We start from the raw sequence: 18099 nt of genomic DNA on the forward strand, positions 1-18099 counted from the left end.
CTTTGATTCAACTCTTTGATTCAAAATAACAAGGACTAAGACAGTGTAGCATTGATTCTCATTGATATAGTTTTATTCTCTTATTATATTTCATCATACTAATATAAACACAAGATTTAAAAAAATGAACAAAGAAACTGTACAAAAACATATATATATACTACATTTTAATTACAGAACAGTCTACTGTCCAAAAAAGGCACTAAATTCTGAAAATGGGCGATACAGTACAGTCAGAGCGTAACTATTGGAGCTTGATACATCATTCTGTCTTTTGGGATCAACATTGACTGAGAGTTTCCATGTCTGGGAGGGATCTTGGTTAGGGGATAATACAGAGGGGACGCGTGCAGTTCACTCAGCCAATAGGATGAGACACCCTCCTAACCTGGCAGAACCACAGGGCCTCATACAACACCTGCAAGGGACAGACTCAGTAACCGACTTGAGGTTTGGTTATCTACCTTAAGACCTGCGGTATATAACTGTAAAGAGTTAGTAACACTGGTTTGAGGGATTTCTGTGAATCCCAAGTGTTCGCTCATTTTAGGAACTGAAGCGTGGCCGTTTCATAAACGGCTCATCCGTCACGTTCTAGAACGCTCGTCTGCAGAACTAGGCCACGCTGCCTCCCAGAGGAGTGGAGGCTGTGGTACACGTCTGGAACCCTCGAGAGAGCAGGTTCTAGAACAGGGGTTCTTAACCCTGTCCTCGGGGAACCCCTGTCCTGCATGTTTTAGATGTTTCCCTGCTCCAACACACCTGACTCAAATAAATGGGTCGTTATCTAGCTCTGTAGAAGCCTGGTAACGAACATGCATTTGAATCAGGTGTGTTGGAGCCAAGAAACATCTCAAACATGCAAAACAGAGTGTGTTCTGGAATTAAGTGGGCACTGGGGCCTATATGCTTTGCACAACACAACTCTCCATCTCTGAAACAACTGGGGTCAGCTGTATCATCTGGGGTCATGTATAAAGCAAATGCAAACGGTAAAACAATACGAGACAAGGTGAACAAAAGCTTGGTTGATTGACAAAAACAAATGATTAAAACATGTTTCCAACAGTTCATCATACACCGTTTAAAAAAGGATTATAAATACAAACTTTTTTTAATGTGCCGCTTACATTTACGGACACAGACCCAATGTCTAGGTCAGTCTGAGGTGAAGTCGCTTCAAGCAGCTGAATGATACTACCCAGAAACACAGTGCTCCTAATGCACTTCCTAATAAGAGGTAGCGACAGTCAGAATAATTTATAACTCGCTGGGTTTCTAATTTAACTGGCTGATAATAGCTATTCGTAGAAAAGCGTATTCTCTGAAATTAATAGAACTCTGCCAATGGGGCTAGCAATCAAATTAACTTAGAAAAAAGCTGAAAGCTGAAATAAACACTTCAACAGAAAAGGCCACTAAGATTGTTTCTCAGGTCAAACTGAAAACCTACAGCAAAGTAACTGAAACACTTACCTCAATTAAAATGATCTGATTTCAGATATATATATATATATATATATATTCCTCTCAATGTGATCCTCTCCTTTGGCTTTTAAAACAACAAAAGATGTTCCTTAGTGTTATAATTCATAATCAACCTCAGCCATTTGGATGCCTCTGCTTACATACAATATTTTCCCCCCTGTAAATCTGGAGGCCGCCAGAGAAACACACAAAGAAAATAAACAAACAAAGGTCGGGTTTCCCAGATTCGTTAAGAAGCTCGTAACGTTAAGAGCTTCTTAAGAACGTTCGAAAAGCGCTCTAGAACGCTCTTAAGAAGCTCTTAGCGTTAAGAGCTTCTTAACGAATCTGGGAAACCCGGCCAAAAACAGTTAAAAACAAGTACGATTTCCAGTTGGGAACACAAGCTCTAGGGTGCAGGGCTTATAGAGTTTCAGGGTTCATGAGCGGTCTGGAACTGTTCCGAAACACACCGTTCTTATTCTCCAGACGGACTAGATGACAAGCCTACATGATATTCCTCCATCCGTTCTTTCCCTTCGTCGACTGATCAGCCATCCATCCATCCCATAAGTGGTGTTCAGAGGCTCCATTGCTCTACCAAAGCATTGCACAATGAAAAGGGTTTCAGGGTCAGGTAGGTGGGGAAACACAAGGGTGTATGACAACCGTATATACATCAACACTCTGAAGGATGCGGCAACAGATGAGCCTGGTTTGGCTCTGTCTAGTGCGACCTAGGTGCTGAGGCTGGAAGGAGGAGGAGAGGAGGGGGTGGATGGAGAAGAAGCTTCAAGAAGGAACTTCTGTGTGTGTGGGGGGGGGGGGGGGGGTCCAGAAAAGCCCCCCCCCCTCCTCTTTCCTCCTCCCTTCCTGCTCCACATCTTCCCTCAGATGAGGGAGAGGAAGGGAGCGTCTTGGGTCTGTGTGTGGGTGAGAGGCTGAGAGTCCATGGTGAGAGGATACAGTGTTGGGATAGCTTCATGAAGATATTTACTAAGATTTTCTCTATTATGTTCGTCAAGTCTCTTTTCCAAATCCACTTTTTTTGTCACACACCTAGCACCATCTCTCCTTTACCTCGCCCCCTTTTCCCTCATCTCCTTTCCTTCTCCTCTTCCTCTCCTGTACGGTGCTCCTCCACTCCCTCAGGGGCTCCTGGTCAGGTTCAGTCCTCCTCCAGACTCTCTGTCTTGATGTCGCCTGGGACTCCCCCCGTTCTGGACAGGGCTAGGATGGTGTGGTTGACTGCAGCCATCTCCACAGCCAAAGAGATTGGGTCCTGGTGGTCACTGTGGGCAGTTCCATCATCCTTGGGGAGGTGAAAATACAGCTGTTATTTCCAATACAACACCATCACAAATCAAGACCTACTATCTATGCATTAAAAAAAATGATGATCTATTTTGGGATTATGATCCAATCCATCATGTGTTTATGTTTATATAATATATATTACATCCTGTTAAATTACATTTTAATGTCTTTATTTGTTAACGTTAACCAACTTGTTCTCTGACTGGCTGAAAGGATGTTTCCGTCGCCATTTTAATGTGACATGTCTGATCTAGTCTGTGTCCATCAGTCTGTGTGTTACCTGTGTGGGAGATGTAGGCTCCAGTCTGAAGAAGCTGAAAGGTCTTGTCATAGGCCTCTTGTCAAAGTAGGGAAGGTCACAGGCCTGCCGGAGGAATCACAACACACCTGCTCAATACCGGCCAACTCAGCACCTGTTAATAATGTGCTCAGTCCTTTATGGCATGGGATGGGTATAGCTGAGTGGTAAAGTACTTGGTCGCAAATCAAGAAACCGCAGTTTCAAATCCTCTGTGTGTCGCTTTGGGTAAAAGCGTCTGCTAAATGAACACATACTACGTACATGGATGTGTTAAGCAGGCAAGATCCAGAGCTACAGGGGGGGATTTGATCTGCAGTCAAATACTTTACCACTGAGCTACATCTATACAGTCATTTACTGCAGCGTTCGTGTCATTCCCATTCCCCACCTCTGAGATCTGTTGATGGTGCGAGCGAGAGGTTCGTGACTCGGGTTCTACCTGTTCTGAGAAGTCGTTGCCGTCGATGTCGTCGCTGTTGGAGTGACCTCCAGGACTCTGAACATCTATCCCATGACTCTCCAGGATTGTGGCTTCTTGGAGAAACAAGAGACTGTCAAGATCCGCATTTACGCTTTGGATAAAAGCGTCTGCTAAACGAATGAAATGTAAGATAGTGTAATTAACCAGAGTAGTTTACAACTCATGCTAGAGTTAAGCCTCTCCTGTTAATATTGGGGATGTGGAGTCCCTCCAATTGGTCATCAACAACGAGCATGTCGGTAGGAAAACTATCAGGTGCTTTTCTGTCGTGAATCCTTTATTATCAGCCCCGTCACATCTCCACTACGTACCTATGTTAGCCCGTCTCTTGATCTCCTTGCGTCGGTTGGCGAACCAGTTGTAGACTTTGAGGGAGGTGACTCTCTCCAGGTCTGACAGCTTCTTCCCTAGAAACCAGACGGGAAATGGACATTACAGAATAGCAAAAAACGGAGAGTAGCCTCTTTTGATTGCAGTCTTCATATCCCCTGGTTCGAGAGGGCTGTTCTACCTGGTTTGAGAGAGCTGTTTTGCCTGGTTTGAGAGGACTGTTCTGCCTGGTTTGAGGGCTGTTCTGCCTGGTTTGAGAGGATTGTTCTGCCTGGTTTGAGGGCTGTTCTGCCTGGTTTGAGAGGACTGTTCTACCTGGTTTGAGAGGGCTGTGCTAGCTGGTTTGAGAGGGCTGTGCTAGCTGGTTTGAGAGGGCTGTGCTACCTGGTTTCTGGATGACAGCGTTGCAGGCATTGGCGATCTCCTCTCTCTTGGCCTCATCTGGATACTGGTTCTCATTGAAGTAACTAAGGAAACAAAATAAGTCCGCGCGGAAACGATTCAGTCATAAGATGCTTTTCTATTTCATGCATTATGTAAATGAGTATGAAACATGACAGAATCTGATCATGTTTATTACAATATCTAATAACCCCACTGAAGCATTTGTGTCTCCTCATCCCATAGTTCTCTCCATCCATGCCTCACCTCTCCATGACAGCCAGACACTCCTTCCTCCAGGTGAAGCGGCTTCCTCTTCGCAGTCGGAAGCCTCCGGGGGCGGTGCTTATGGGGGGCGGGGTCTGCCTCCACTCCATCTCATCCAGCGCCAATGGGGCGGGGCGCATGTTTAGAGTGGCACCTGGGACAGCAAGTCATAGAGCTATTTTACAGACGTGCACGCACACTTAGAACATCTGCAGTTCAAGCACACACAAAGTATCTCTTTGTACAACTGAGCATAGAGAGATCTCTCAGGGGACAACTCGTAAACCGATTTTCTTGTTTTCTTCTTCCAGGAAGTCTTTTCGTGTATTTGTCGTGAATTTTGTGTGTAACTTTCTCACACCAGTAAAAGACCTCTACAGAGACAAACATCTCCTGGAGGTCAAATCATTCTCCATTTGGGAGGTAGGGTTGCTGTTCAAGAGCAGGCATTGCATCGTGGGAGAGATTCTCAAGCAGCTCCTCTGCAGTGACAGAGGTGTGTGAAGGACTAGTGAGGGCCGGGCGCTGGGCAGAGCGCCTCCAGAAATAGTGCTGGGCTGATCCTGCTGCTGACGAGCTTGGCAGAGATCCACGAGGAGCAAGCAGCAGAGGACAAGGAGACAGCCGCTCGCTAAGAGAAGCCTTTCAGAATACACACACTGGGGCTGAACTCTGAGACACACACACACACACACACACACACACACAAACTCTCACTTACACACACACACAAAGACACACGCGTGGACGGACAAAAGGACACTCACACACGTCAGAGACAAAGACTCACACACTCAGGCAGTGTGTTGAAAACAGCTGTAGAGAAGAGTACCTGGGGTGGTCTTCTCCATCTGGTACCAGCGGTAGAAGGCCCTCTTCTTCTGCTCACTGAGGTCAGAGCCATGCTGCAACAGCCAATGAGAGATCCTGCTCTGGCTGATACCTGGAACAGCAGCCAATAAGAGTGATAAGGGAGACATTTTGAGGATGTGGGTGTGTGTGTGTGTGTGTGTGTTTGTTGCCCTACCGACCTGTGACCTGAGCCACCACAGCCTGTGAGATTCTCCTGTTCCCCAGGAAGGCCTTGATCTCCTCCTTTACAATGCTGCTGTCCCTCCTGCATGCACACACACATATTCACTTATTACGATGGACACCAAACACACATTTTGTTTTATCTACACATAGTCTCATGGAAATGTATATACATAGGTGTTACTCGTATTTAAATATTTCTATTTTTAGAATCTGTCTTCACTAATCAACCTGCTGCGACAGTAAGAAACAAGTCAACAAAAGCGAAAACAATTCAGTTCAATCTTTGGGCAAGAATCCCACCCTCTCCATATTTCAGAGATAAAGCGCATCACGGCTTTTAACAACCACATCCATATCTCACACCATTTGCTGAGACTGCAGCTAAAATTAGTCTGCTCACAAAGCTTGCTTTTATCGACAGACATGACGCTAAATCAATGTAGCTCTGGCACCGGCTGGCTGTGTGTGATACAGGACTGAGGGCGAGATGAAGGGTGTCAACAGGGGGGGGTTCACTTTAGATCGTACCAGTGTTAGGGGGAGGACAAGTTCACTTTAGATGATACCAGTGCTCGGATCTGGTCTTGGACAACATAAACGCCCCCCTTCCCATACCCTTTATAGCTCCCAGACTGAAGCAATGCAGAGAAATGTGAACTGAAAGTGTTTTTAGAACACTTCGAAGCTTCACTGTGGTTTTCAGAAAAGTATATCTTTAAAAGGGGAGGGGGGCTCTGACCATCAATGAACAGCACACATTAAGCTCAGTAGTAAGAGACAGGTGTAGGTAGCTTCTATCTGGTAGGGAAAAAGGGAACATGCCGGAGAGAGTTTTTGGTTGTTGTTCTCCAAGGGTGAGACTGTCAAACACTGAAAGTGGTTAACACCATGCCACTGCAGACAACAACATGAACATGTTTGACATTGTTTCATTGCAGCGATTGAATAGCCAAGACCAACCCCACCACCCTACCCTGATCCCTACTTGACCCTTGACCCCATCACTGACCTCATGAGCTCCTCCACCTTGTCGTCGATGTCCAGATCCTCCTCTGTCGCCTCAAACCCAAACGCCCTCGCCGCTGCTGCGCTGTTCATTGGATACCTGGGCGGAGACAGCTTCCCATTGGGCGTGGCCGCCAGACTGTCCCGGCCAATCTGAGCCAAGGCGACCAGCGACACCGGGGACGGTAGAACAGACGGTGGGGGCGGTCCAGGGGGCGGCGAGGTGTCATAGCTGTTGCTAGGCGACGGAGACAGGCCTCCGTGGAACTGCGTCTGAGTAGAGGTGGAGATGGTGGAGGACGGGCCGTTGCTACCGCTACTGTTGCCGCGGTCGTTACCATTGTTACAGGACAAGGAAGTGGAGGAGGTTGTTGTGGTGGCAGCATTGTTGTTGTTATTAGTTGTCGTCGAGGTGTTGTTGTTGTTGTCGTTGTTGGAGGCGGAGCTGCAGCTATTGGCCCCGCCCGCGTAGGAGGTGCGACGTCCAAACTTGTCCCCGTGCTCGCGGTCCAGCCGCTCCAGGGTGTCCAGGGCGTGCAGGATCTCCTGCTTGCTCATGCCGCTACGCCGCAACCGCTGCAGCAGGTCTATCTGCTCGATGGTGAAGCGCGGCTCTTCCGAGAAGTCACACATCCTGCCGGGGAGACGGACAGAGATGGAGAGAGAGAAGGGAAGATGGAGATGGAGGAAGAGAGAGGGGGAGGGAAGGAGGGGGAGAGTAGACGGAGAGGGGAGAGGGAGAGTGAAAGGAGGAAAGCAGAGAGGGGAGGGGGTGGCGTATGAGAGAGAAATTAAAAATGAGAGATGGAGGGAGAAAGACAGCGAGAACAAGAATGTGTGAAAGAGAGGAAGATGAGAGAAGGGGGGGGGGGGGGAGAAATCAGCTATTTTAGGGAACGGCATGCAATAGAGTCACCTTGACAGCTAATGCTATCTTCCCAATCTGCTGTGTGGATGGAGGAGTGCGATGAGAAATGCCACTGTCGGCCCCTCCAGCACTCCCCTCCAGCATGTTACACACTAGCACTTAGTCTAGCTCCTGATCAGATCAATGCGACTGAGATCAGACTGCCGCAGGGTTCCCATCTCTTCAGGCGTTGCTGGAGATGATTGGTCGATACATCCAACGCTACAGGCTGCATTACATCTCCCCTCAGGCTTGTCTTATACAGACCATAAGAACAGGAACTAGATTACAGGAACTACCTTCCAGGCTTTACACGTATCCATTATGACCTGGGGAAAGGTGATCTGGCCTGATTGGCGTTCTGCAGTGTCTTCCAGGTAATATGAAGTCAGCCGGTCCCTGTCCGTACACTTATGGGTTAATGAACCATTTTTAACCAGTCCAACAGTTTGTTTTTGTTAGGCGACAGCAGTGGGAGCTATGCATCTCCGAGAGCAGGCTGTTACTGAGTAACAGGCTCGGTTTAGGTTGGGTCAAGTTAAAATAGTACAGTCTCCCTGCTAACCGTTTGTCTGCTGTGGTTGGTGCTGAGTTTTTCACAGGACTATTGTAATTATTACCCATCATCGTTAACCCCGAGGCCAATTGTCCAGACACTTCACATCAACCATAAACTTGGGTTAGCTAGTAAAGGTGGGTAAACCTGAATATAGGTACAGCATATATGTTGTGTTTAGTTTCAATACTCTTCCAGTGTTTCCCATACATTGATTTATTTGAAATTTCCCACAATTCACAGCATTGTGACGTGAAACACAAGGGTTACCAGGGGAAGCCCGGTAGCAAGAGAAAAGTCCCAGTGTTGTGCCCCCAGAGGCACCCCCACTTTGACTAGGAAAGGGTCCCATGTATGAAACCTTCTCTGGTTACTCATACTAGTCCCCTCAATGTACTGTGAAAATAATTTGATGCTCAAAACAGAAATTTCAGGGGGTGCATTTCAAGGCAGGGGCCAATGATTCTAACTATATAGCCTATTGAGAGGTCTAGTATGAGTAACCACAGTAAGATCCATGCATGTGCCACTTTCCTAGTCACACTGTACTCATCTGTCCCAGCGTGGCTATGAAACTTTAGAAAGCAAGTGTCGCGACACTTTAGTACGAGAAGACCTATGCAGACATACACTTACACACAAGCATACACCCACACCCGATGTAAAGCATGTCTGTGTCGGAGCACTGACGATAGATGGGCAGCAAACCCACGAAAGGGATGATCACATCCTTCTTCTGAAATCTGGGCCACAGATCCAATACTTCAGAGCAGCGCTGTCCAAACCAGATGACACACGCTGATTTACATCCCCAATGAGGTTTCTCTTTACTACATCTGCCCGCGTCAAAAAAGATTTGTGTAACACCTGAACGACATGAAACCATCGTAAATGGATGAATTATATTTGCATATTCCTCTTGGACATTATTCACAAGTAACTCCAGTTTAACAAAGTCAACGTGATGTAGGTTATTTCTCATCTTTGTTGAGACCTAAATAGCCATCTCCCTTCTCAGAACTGTCTCTGGTACTCATTTTGATCGTTTGACATATCTACGGCTGCGTTAACGCGTGCATCAATGCAGCAGCATAGTTTTACATCTGCGGAACGCCCTTTCTGCGGCCCTACAGGCGTAAAGTAGCAAGCTTTTCTGCTTTTTTACCTAAATATTGTCACTGGGAGTCATATAGCTAATGGTACAATATCGTCTGCTAACTGACTATCATTTTGCATTGTCCTGATGATACAAAACACATTGAATTCCCAATATGAGTCCAACATGCATGAGGATTGCCACATTCTCTTTTATCCTAACGTTCTATTAGCCTGTGCTAGTTACAATTCAAACACGTATAATCGGCGAACACTTTGTACTAACTTGTTAGCAATTGTCTCACCCATACATAACTTGGTTAGTTCAAATTACAATTTAACATGTCTGATGTCCAGTCAGTTATCTAGCACATTGCTCTACAGTCCGTAGGCTTTGAGTGGGTCACTATTCTGAAACGGAGCAACCCAGAACAATATCGGAAATACAGTGTAGCTGCCAAAACTCAAATGTACTGTAGGCTAGGCTGCGCGTGAATCACTAACCAAGCTTTAAGACTTATTCATATATATTTTCATTTGAAACACACGTCTATCTGGTTTTCTGCAAATGTTCTATAGAAAAGGCCACTTCCAAGAAAATAACCCGAGTCCCCAAAATGTTGACAAATTCACCTATATATCTAGCTAACCTTAGCCAACCAAAATATCAGACTTTCTTACCTTATGAATCTCGACGTCTCCGCTGTTCTCCTGACATTAAATATTACAGCACCACAATAATTTTGTGGACAATGTCAATGTTCAACAATAAACATCGATCGACGAAAAGAGCACGCCCAGCCCTGCTAGCTTACAGGCTACTTGATTTGAATCAGAGGACAACTATTTTGCCTTTGTTTGATTGACACAGCCATATTTACACCAACACCTCTGAAATGGATGTGATATGCGTGCTGGGATATGTAGTTTACAGTACAGCACAGACGACAGTTACTCATTTATATTGTTTTGCCCAAAAAACTACAAGACAATTGAGTCAAGAGGACTACCGGATTATTCTTAACTCCTCATGTCATTACTATCACAATAGGTCGACAAAAAAATTAATTGATATAATTGAAATACATTTTCTTAGAGCTCCACTCCCAAAACATTCCGGTTTTGGAAGTTTTAGATAAATGTCTCCAAGAAACCAGAACTTCTGGGGAAATTATTTTTCATCACAACTTCCGGACTGGAACAATAAAGTTTTTTTTTAAACGTGTGTTACGGCATTTCCTAGTGGAGACAGCTGATGCAAACGCTCAGCTGCTTGCTAGATACATTACTAAATCGTCGAAATAGTAAATATTTACTCGTAGTAATATACTAGTTACACGCAATAATGCATATAAGAATAGCTGAATTATGTTTTCTCTTGCATACCATGTTGGTTTTTGCGTGGTGTTTCAATGACATGGAAACGGGGCCTGCGGGGCTAGCTGTTCAGGCGAATGGGGATCGCTTCAAAATCGAGGGTCGGGCAATAGTTCCTGGAGTAAAAACTCAAGACTGGATTTCGACGGCTCGAGTTCTTGTGGAAGGCGAGGAGTATGTGGGCTTTTTGAGGTAATATAACGTCTGTAATACGCGTATTTGTATTGTTTGCAGTAATGGCAAGCTACGTGCTGCTTGACGTTTTGCCAACTACAGTAGGCTAGCAGGCCTATTAATTATCCCGGTCACTTCTTCCCTATCTGTCAATTCTACCCAAAAACGAGTAAGCTGATTGTTTCTTGTACATTAACTGCTTTTACTTTGCAATGTTTATAATTCACAAATGTTTCTAGCTAGCGGGCGTATGTATGTAATATTGTTGTAAACATATACTTAAGCTAGCCTGTCACATTGACACCGCTTGTAAAAACCCTGAAGAACTATAGAGGTCGCCTGCGTCAAGGTTTTAAATTGGTAATAAGTGGATACATCTGACATTTTCCACACCCTTCAAACTATGACCAGTACCTACAACAAACATTCACATGTCACACAGAAATGTTCGGAAGAATGTATCTGGAATTTGAATGCAGCCCTTCCCTCCTCATCAGTCTGTGTACGTCCCTGTTTGTTTGTTTTTTACAGAAGTGATGGAGGCTTCGTTGTAAACGATGTGCCTTCGGGATCATATGTCGTGGAAGTCATCTCACCCGGATATAAATTTGAGCCAGTCCGAGTAGACATAACATCTAAAGGCAAAATGAGGTATTCAACTTAATGAGGTTTTCATGATAGATGTTTGTTGGTGTAAGGGACATTCACCCTGAAATAAAAATTACAGGTAACAGGTACACCTGTTTTTCTCCTTCATCCCATCCTTTTAAATCTCTTCATAGGGCACGTCTTGTGAACTACATCAAGACTTCAGAGGTGATCCGCCAGCCGTATCCTCTTCAGATCAGGTCTCCAGGCCCTCATACGTACTTCATGAAGAGGGAGACCTGGGGGTGGACTGACTTCCTCATGAACCCCATGGTGAGATTGTGATGACCACAAACCTGCAATCCTCCCCTGCTTTTTGTTGCTTAGATGCGTAGTAAGATGGGCGGGCACAACGTGATGACGAGGGGGATGATAAAGGTCAGGAGAAGACTCATGAATGCTGTTTGTTTGTCCATGTCCCCCCTCAGGTAATGATGATGGTCCTTCCTCTGCTGATTATTGTCCTACTGCCCAAGGTTGTGAACACCAACGACCCTGAGATGAGAAAGGTAAAAGAAAAAACGTCCTGATCACTGTCCCTATAACGAGGCATGCCGAGTATATTTCAGGGTTCCTTCTATTTGACAGCATATCTCCAAGCGAGAGGTATCCCTTCTGATAGAGGTCCTTTGACCACAGTGTTGTGGCATGCTTGGCCACTCATAGTTTGACCTCATTGCCCTTTATCTTTCAGGAAATGGAGCAATCCATGAACATGCTGAACCCCAACCCTGAGCTGCCAGATGTCTCTGAGTTCATGACCAAGCTGTTCTCGGGCTCCAAGGGCTCTGGGAAACCAGGGGGGGGCAGCAAGGGCAGCAGCAGACCTGCAGTGAAAAGAAGGTAGTGACACCCACTCAGACCTGGTCTGAAGAGCTGCGGTATCCCGCCATGAAAGCAAGATTTTTAAGAGTTGTCTGTTGTACAGTTTTCTCCCACCTTCTTTGAGAGTCCCTTTTTTTCCCGGAAGTCTTGCAAAATAACATGGGAAGGAAAGCTGTTTTTTTTTTTTTTCTTCTTTCTTTTTTGCACTGCACTATTATAACCTTTCGATTCGACCTGAAAGATTTTACACTTTCTTTTGATGTTTGTAACTGTCATTCTGTTATGCCTGCTTGGTTGTTCTCATACCTCTCATTCAGGTACTTTATCGCCCAACTTACTGTCGCTAACTCTCTGGTGTGTACTCTTACTAACTGCTGCTGTATCTCAGAATCATATGTCAAGTCTACTTCCACTACTTGAATGAGAGCTTATATAAACTATTAAGATTTTTTTTTTGTTGAGTAAATACGACTGTGAATGAATCAGATGGATTGAATTTTAATTCTAATAAAATAAAAAAAACAGACTTATTTAAATACCAAGGTTAATAAATTGTGATAAAAGCTTATGCTTGTCTAATTTTTGTGTCCTTGGGTTTAATGGATAGGATTAGCCTTGATTTAATATGGGATGTATTTGGGGGCAGTAGATGGAAGTACGCTCCACATTGTAAGTGGAGGAGCTGATCGCTGTGCAATACATTGTGATCGTTAAAAGTCTACATCTAGGCCCTAATACTTGATTTAAATGGCATAGTCACATTGTATAGCTAAACATTTGTTCAGTTTGCGAACTGCCTCGTATATCATACAAATAATTAGTCCTGCAATAATTTTCACTAAATGTCCGCAGAACACAATGTTCTCCTTTGCATTCTTTCCGAAACACAGGATTTGTAACATGGTTAGTGACATCAGTTCAGCTTTTGTCACATTTCCAGCCAAGGGAACCCTTATCAGATTCCTCCAAGTTTAACCTGTACTACTGTTGCTGTGTAAGAATATTACATATTTACTTTAGGCCAAACTTGCTGTAGTTGTCTACAAAGTACAGTTCACAATGGCTCTGAATGCAGAGCCCCCCTTCCCCCACATACACACCTGTGGCTCAGTAGACAATGGAGTGCTGACATGGAAACTTCTAAAGCACTCCACATATTTATAGAGCTGACAGTATCTGAAAAACGGCTGGCAGTGCCCTGTGGCCTAACTAGACACAGGTTCTTCAGCACATTGTAAAACACTCACACACACATTCTGACATACACTGGCAGCCCCGGGTAGAGCATAGAAACAGTAACCTGTGGATTAATTGTCATGTATTACAAATACTTGTAAACCCCCACAAACTGTAATTGATAAATATTACATTCAATCACGGCTGTAATCATAATATATATTGGGGGGGATACATCCCCCCCAATATTCAAATCTGGTCAAAATGTCCCCCCCCCAAATATATTGATACAAAAATATAAATGTGCTACGCTCCGACAGGCAACCAAATAAAATAATTTAGTCCCTCCCAATGTTGACTCCATGGCTACAGCCTTGCATTCAATTCACTTTTAATCCTGAAGAAAATTCAAGAAACCAAGACAGATACACTATTGCTTGTTGTTTAATACGAATTACAGCACTGGGTTTATATTGAAGGATTTTACACAATCATGTTTGAAGAATACACAACAGCAGATATAACACCTGCAGTCTTTGCCAGACAGCTATTAGTCTTTATCATGATTTATAGTGAGAAATGCTCTTCAATATCAAGAATATTCCTATCGAAATTCATGATTAACATGCTGTCTGTTCTCTGTCAGCAGCTGTTTCTTCAGGCATGTGGCACACCACCACGTATTACATAGTGAGAAGAGGAAGACAGACAATACAATTACCCCACAGTCAAGTCCTGATTTCCCCTCTGCGCCAGTCACTTAGGTAATATGTAGCAGGTATGGAGTTAAGAGTAGTGACATATTAGAAGGTTTAAGACATGCATTTAGAGGGGCCTCTTGACAACAACAGGTGTGAACATATCCCGCAGGAAGCAACTGTTGCTTGTCTTGAAAATTGAACAAATGTACAGGTATTAGTCAGCAAAAGTAGTCACTCTAAAACACGCCGTAAAGGCTTGAATTTTGGCTTTCATCGAAAATTTGCAGATCCTCAGATTTTCTGTAATAGAGAAACCAAGTGAGAAAAGAATCACTAGTGTCCGAAGGTAGAGTAAATGAAGAGAAAGCATTTGTGGTTAGCAGCTGTTTTGCTGTCCATTAGAGCTGATGGTTCAGTTGACCAGGACATGCCACGGAGGTGGGCAGCTGTCATACACCAACATACAAGGCCTGTCTGTCTCACATAGCCTTATAAGGATGAGGGCCATTCAAAATACACAAACCTTTTCAGACAGATACCCCTTATCCTGATAAAGACCTGGAGATGAAGATTTGGGGTTACCAAGAGGTACCCTTTCACATATTACAACTCTCTGTATAATAAAACAGGCCTAGTGAGTAAAACAAATGTGTACATGGCACATACAGATAAGGGCTGGGTTTCCCAGATTTGTTAAGAAGCTCTGAACGCTAAGATCTTAGTGTTAAGAGCTTCTTAACGAATCTGGGAAACCCGGCCAAGAGCTGGATACTCTAGAAAAGAGCTGAATTCCTCCCACCTCCATTCTGCTATGTCTGATTGACTGGGGTTGTATCCAGGGGAATCCTGAAGGGCCGATTCCACCAGCCATCTTTGCTGCTGTGAAATAAACTCTAAATATAGAGGCATCCCAGCAGCCAGCAGGACTACACCGAGTTCAAAAATGCTCACACATAATCCGAGTGTGGCACCTCTTAGTGGAACACAGGTTCAGTGAGTGCCTCTAATACCTTTTTGCTTGAAGTCATTCTCCCAAAATGACACATGCACACATACACACACAATGGCAGCCCTAGAATGTTAAACATGAGCTGACCAGACTGATACTGAGTTTGTTCCATGATACCATTTTGAAGAAATTCCTTGTTGATCTCAAATCGTAATAACTGAATGTTCTCAGGATTGTCAGAAATCTGTTTCTGAGAATGAACATTTAATGGAAAGTAAGGTTGGCAACTCCCTTTGAGGTAAAGCTTCACATGGAGTATTTCACTATCTTGATTGTTGAGGGTGGCTGTGTGGGGGTGGTGGTGGGGTCTTGAAGGCTCAGACTCAATATAGAAAAAAGGCTTCTGTTTCCTGATAGGGTACAATACAGAAGCCGGGGGTGCAGGGAGCAAGGTGGCGAATAAGGAGTTAGGGCAGCGGACTCTCCACCCTGGCTCTGCAGCGCTGTACAGTCAGTGACACCTGTCACCCACCATGACCCTAAAAGGAGAGAGCGGAGCCAATCAGAACCCAGCTCCTGCCAGGACAGCCACAGGCTGTCCCTGAGGTCTGTCGAGTGGGGGAGGGTCTCGACACCGACACTTGCCCCCTCCACCCCCTCCCCACCTTCCAGCCCTCCTCCAATCTACCACCCTACTTCTCACCACCCCACCCCTTCTTTCTTCCTACCCTCCTCCAATCTACCAATCTCCTTCTCCCCCACTCCTCCCTTCTTCCACTCCTCTCCCAGTCTGGCACTCTCTTTCTCTCCCCCCACCACACACCTCATCTTCCCCTGTTGGACTCTCAGCTGTCTGGCATGTTTCGGACTCTCTTCCGCTCCGACATGCCACAGAGCTGGCAGACCAACATAGGCACTTTTCCATAAGCTATGGAGAGTGTCCCACGTACTACTCCTTAACAAGCCCCACCATAAGGGTTCTAAAGTTACAGATACAATCCTCTGGTCCCCAATGCCAACCCCCATAACACAACTTGGTCACATTAGCACGTGAGGACAGTTAGACTAAATTGAAGAGAGATGATTAGTATCCATGAATTCTGATCACTATGCATACAGTCTTTATTGTTGTTTGATGATGGTATTGAAGGTAAAGGAGTTCATACCGTTACATTTACATTACATTTAGACATTTAGCAGACACTCTTATCCAGAGCGACTTACAGTCAGTACAGGGACCTTCCCCTTAAGGCAAGTAGGGTGAAGTGCCTTGCCCAAGGACACAACGCAATTTTGCACGGCCGGGAATCGAACCAGCAACCTTCTGATTAATAGCCGGACTCGCTAAGCGCTCAGCCATCTGACCCCAGTTCATGCAGTTACCAAAATGTAAACAAACAAGACAAATGGAAGCAGATCATTTCTGTTAGTCACTCCCTCATTTTACACATGGAACACATGAAACCCTTTCTGTCATCAGCTTCCTACTAATTGTATCACATCTTCACAATGCCCGAGACAGGTTCCATGAAAGATTGAATGTGGTCAGAGCCTATAGGAAAGACTGAGCTCACACCGAAGACAGATCTCTCCCAGGCACCGACTGGAGTTCCTTGATCATGAAAACTAATGTCAAGACGGCAGGGTATTTTTTTCACATCATATTTCAGTCCGCTTATCCATATTTTACGCCACCCTCCCTCCCCAATAATCAAACCTCTGCTCTACTGCCAACCCTTTATTTTTGTCCTGGGGCGGGACTGCCGTCTCCAAGGAAACATCGCCCCATTTTAGCGGCATAGTGTCCCCTCACAGCGGACCTGACACAGGATACACTTCTACATGAACCATTTTTTAGCAGCTCTTATTTGGGCTTGTGTGATCTTCTGAGACCGCCCCCCGGCCCCCGGCCCCCCGGCCCTGGAACGGAGGGGCATATTTAAGGAGCACCCCTCACCCTCGCCCTTTGTCCCAGTGGAAACTCCAGTCTTGCAGTACAACTTGGTGAGTGTCTATGCCTCTGTCACAGCAGCTGATTGCCACTTGTTTTCTCTTTGGACTACGACAGACAGGAGACTGACAGGATGTTATTATCCAAACTTTGTCAGCTACTCAGCAACTATTTTGTCATAGTGTTAACATTTTACAAGCGAAACGACAGATTTATCCTACAGTAGCGTGTTTGATACGTTTATTTATTTTTAAACAAGAAGCTAGTCTTGAAACTTGCCATGGATGCTTACTCTTTCAGTGTTGTAGTTAGGCCAGGTAGGGAATCATTGAGGGATGGGAGAGAGGTCAGGCCAGAGGAGGATAGAGCGAATGGTTTGTGGAGGACAGAGTGGGCTTGTTGTTTGTGACTGAACTCTTCTTGGCTGTACATGTATGAAAGTCACCTGCTGTCTGAGGATAGGAGGTAGGAGCAGGGCAGGTGCTCAGGAGCTCCAGGCCTGCAGTTTTCATCATCCCAGCACAGGGCAGCCTTAGCCTTGGAGGTAGGAGGGTTCAGGGAGGGCTGAAGGAATCTGGAAGGGGCTACGCTGTAGGGGCTTGGCTTCCCCAAGCCCCTACAGCTGGAGATGCTGTAGGGGCTTGGGGAAATAGGAGGGCTGGTGAGCCGAGGAGCCTGGAGAGACTACAGATGCGGAAGGGTGAGGCTGGAGAGACTGGACAGCTAGAGAATCAGGAGGGAGGACAGTTGTCTACAGCAGAGACAAGCCACAGAAGCTGAATGTGCTGAGAAAGGCTCAAGAAGGGCCAGAGAGTCGAGGAAGACGGGAAGGATTGCAGCATATGCTCCATGGCCACACACAGGAGTTACTATGTGGTGACAGCTGGGTCCCCACTGTCACTTGTCAAAAGACAAGCTTCTTCAGCTGTGAATGAGCTCCGGTTCAGATAGGGGGTGGGGGAGAAGGAGGAGGGGGCTGGGAGATCAGGGAAGAAGGAGAGGATGAGGGGTGGAGGGGGGGGGTAGGGTTCTGTCTGGCTGACGCTTAGAATGACAAGGGCCATGGCTTAAAATAGCTTGGTGGTGTGAAGGGTTCTACTATGCCCCTTTTTGGATTTACATGGGAGGGTGGAGAGACAGACGGAGGAGATAA

General features: G+C 45.5%; 3 protein-coding genes across 7 annotated transcripts in view; 2 read left to right on the plus strand and 1 right to left on the minus strand.

The window, feature by feature from the left end:
* Nucleotides 1–46: 46 nt before the first annotated feature.
* On the minus strand, nt 47–10158 carry hmbox1b (homeobox containing 1 b). Of its 5 annotated transcripts, XR_014758525.1 has the most exons (12): nt 9827–10158; nt 6592–7221; nt 5576–5661; nt 5377–5487; nt 4545–4698; nt 4281–4363; nt 3878–3973; nt 3525–3619; nt 3065–3148; nt 2548–2779; nt 1941–2064; nt 47–1552 (listed from the first exon to the last, which is right to left on the minus strand). XR_014758525.1 is itself a non-coding variant. In XM_084700671.1 (10 exons), the coding sequence occupies exons 2-10, from the start codon at nt 7218–7220 to the stop codon at nt 2636–2638; spliced, it is 1479 nt and encodes a 492-aa protein (XP_084556797.1). In that variant the 5' UTR covers nt 7221; nt 9827–10158; the 3' UTR covers nt 47–2635. The 5 variants fall into 5 exon arrangements, 2 of the variants coding, with proteins under 2 accessions (XP_084556797.1, XP_084556796.1); XR_014758523.1 differs by having other exon boundaries at nt 47–2064; XR_014758524.1 differs by having other exon boundaries at nt 1941–2779.
* A 217-nt stretch (nt 10159–10375) lies between these two features.
* On the plus strand, nt 10376–12737 carry emc7b (ER membrane protein complex subunit 7b). The gene is made up of 5 exons (XM_084700081.1): nt 10376–10714; nt 11228–11347; nt 11479–11617; nt 11773–11853; nt 12039–12737. The coding sequence occupies exons 1-5, from the start codon at nt 10491–10493 to the stop codon at nt 12189–12191; spliced, it is 717 nt and encodes a 238-aa protein (XP_084556207.1). The 5' UTR covers nt 10376–10490; the 3' UTR covers nt 12192–12737.
* A 4104-nt stretch (nt 12738–16841) lies between these two features.
* actc1a (actin alpha cardiac muscle 1a) overlaps nt 16842–18099 on the plus strand; it is a 4504-nt gene continuing 3246 nt past the window's right edge. The window contains exon 1 of the mRNA XM_084700849.1: nt 16842–16999. The gene's annotated coding sequence lies outside the window, so the exon portion shown is untranslated. The remainder of the gene's footprint in view (nt 17000–18099) is intronic.

This window comes from Hypomesus nipponensis, chromosome 6 (assembly GCF_054491055.1).
Source record: "Hypomesus nipponensis isolate SF chromosome 6, ASM5449105v1, whole genome shotgun sequence".
NCBI lineage: Eukaryota > Metazoa > Chordata > Actinopteri > Osmeriformes > Osmeridae > Hypomesus > Hypomesus nipponensis.

What these genes read in the sequence shown, in the direction of transcription:
- emc7b (XM_084700081.1), top strand. Translation starts at nt 10,491, where the DNA reads ATGCATATAAGAATAGCTGAATTATGTTTTCTCTTGCATACCATGTTG. An exon ending in ACTTCCTCATGAACCCCATG is followed by an intron (nt 11,618 to 11,772) that starts GTGAGATTGTGA and finishes GTCCCCCCTCAG; the next exon opens with GTAATGATGATGGTCCTTCC. An exon ending in ACGACCCTGAGATGAGAAAG is followed by an intron (nt 11,854 to 12,038) that starts GTAAAAGAAAAA and finishes TTTATCTTTCAG; the next exon opens with GAAATGGAGCAATCCATGAA.
- hmbox1b (XM_084700670.1), bottom strand. Translation starts at nt 7,220, where the DNA reads ATGTGTGACTTCTCGGAAGAGCCGCGCTTCACCATCGAGCAGATAGAC. An exon ending in AAGGTGGAGGAGCTCATGAG is followed by an intron (nt 5,662 to 6,591) that starts GTCAGTGATGGG and finishes GTGTGCATGCAG; the next exon opens with GAGGGACAGCAGCATTGTAA. An exon ending in TGTGGTGGCTCAGGTCACAG is followed by an intron (nt 5,488 to 5,575) that starts GTCGGTAGGGCA and finishes CTGCTGTTCCAG; the next exon opens with GTATCAGCCAGAGCAGGATC.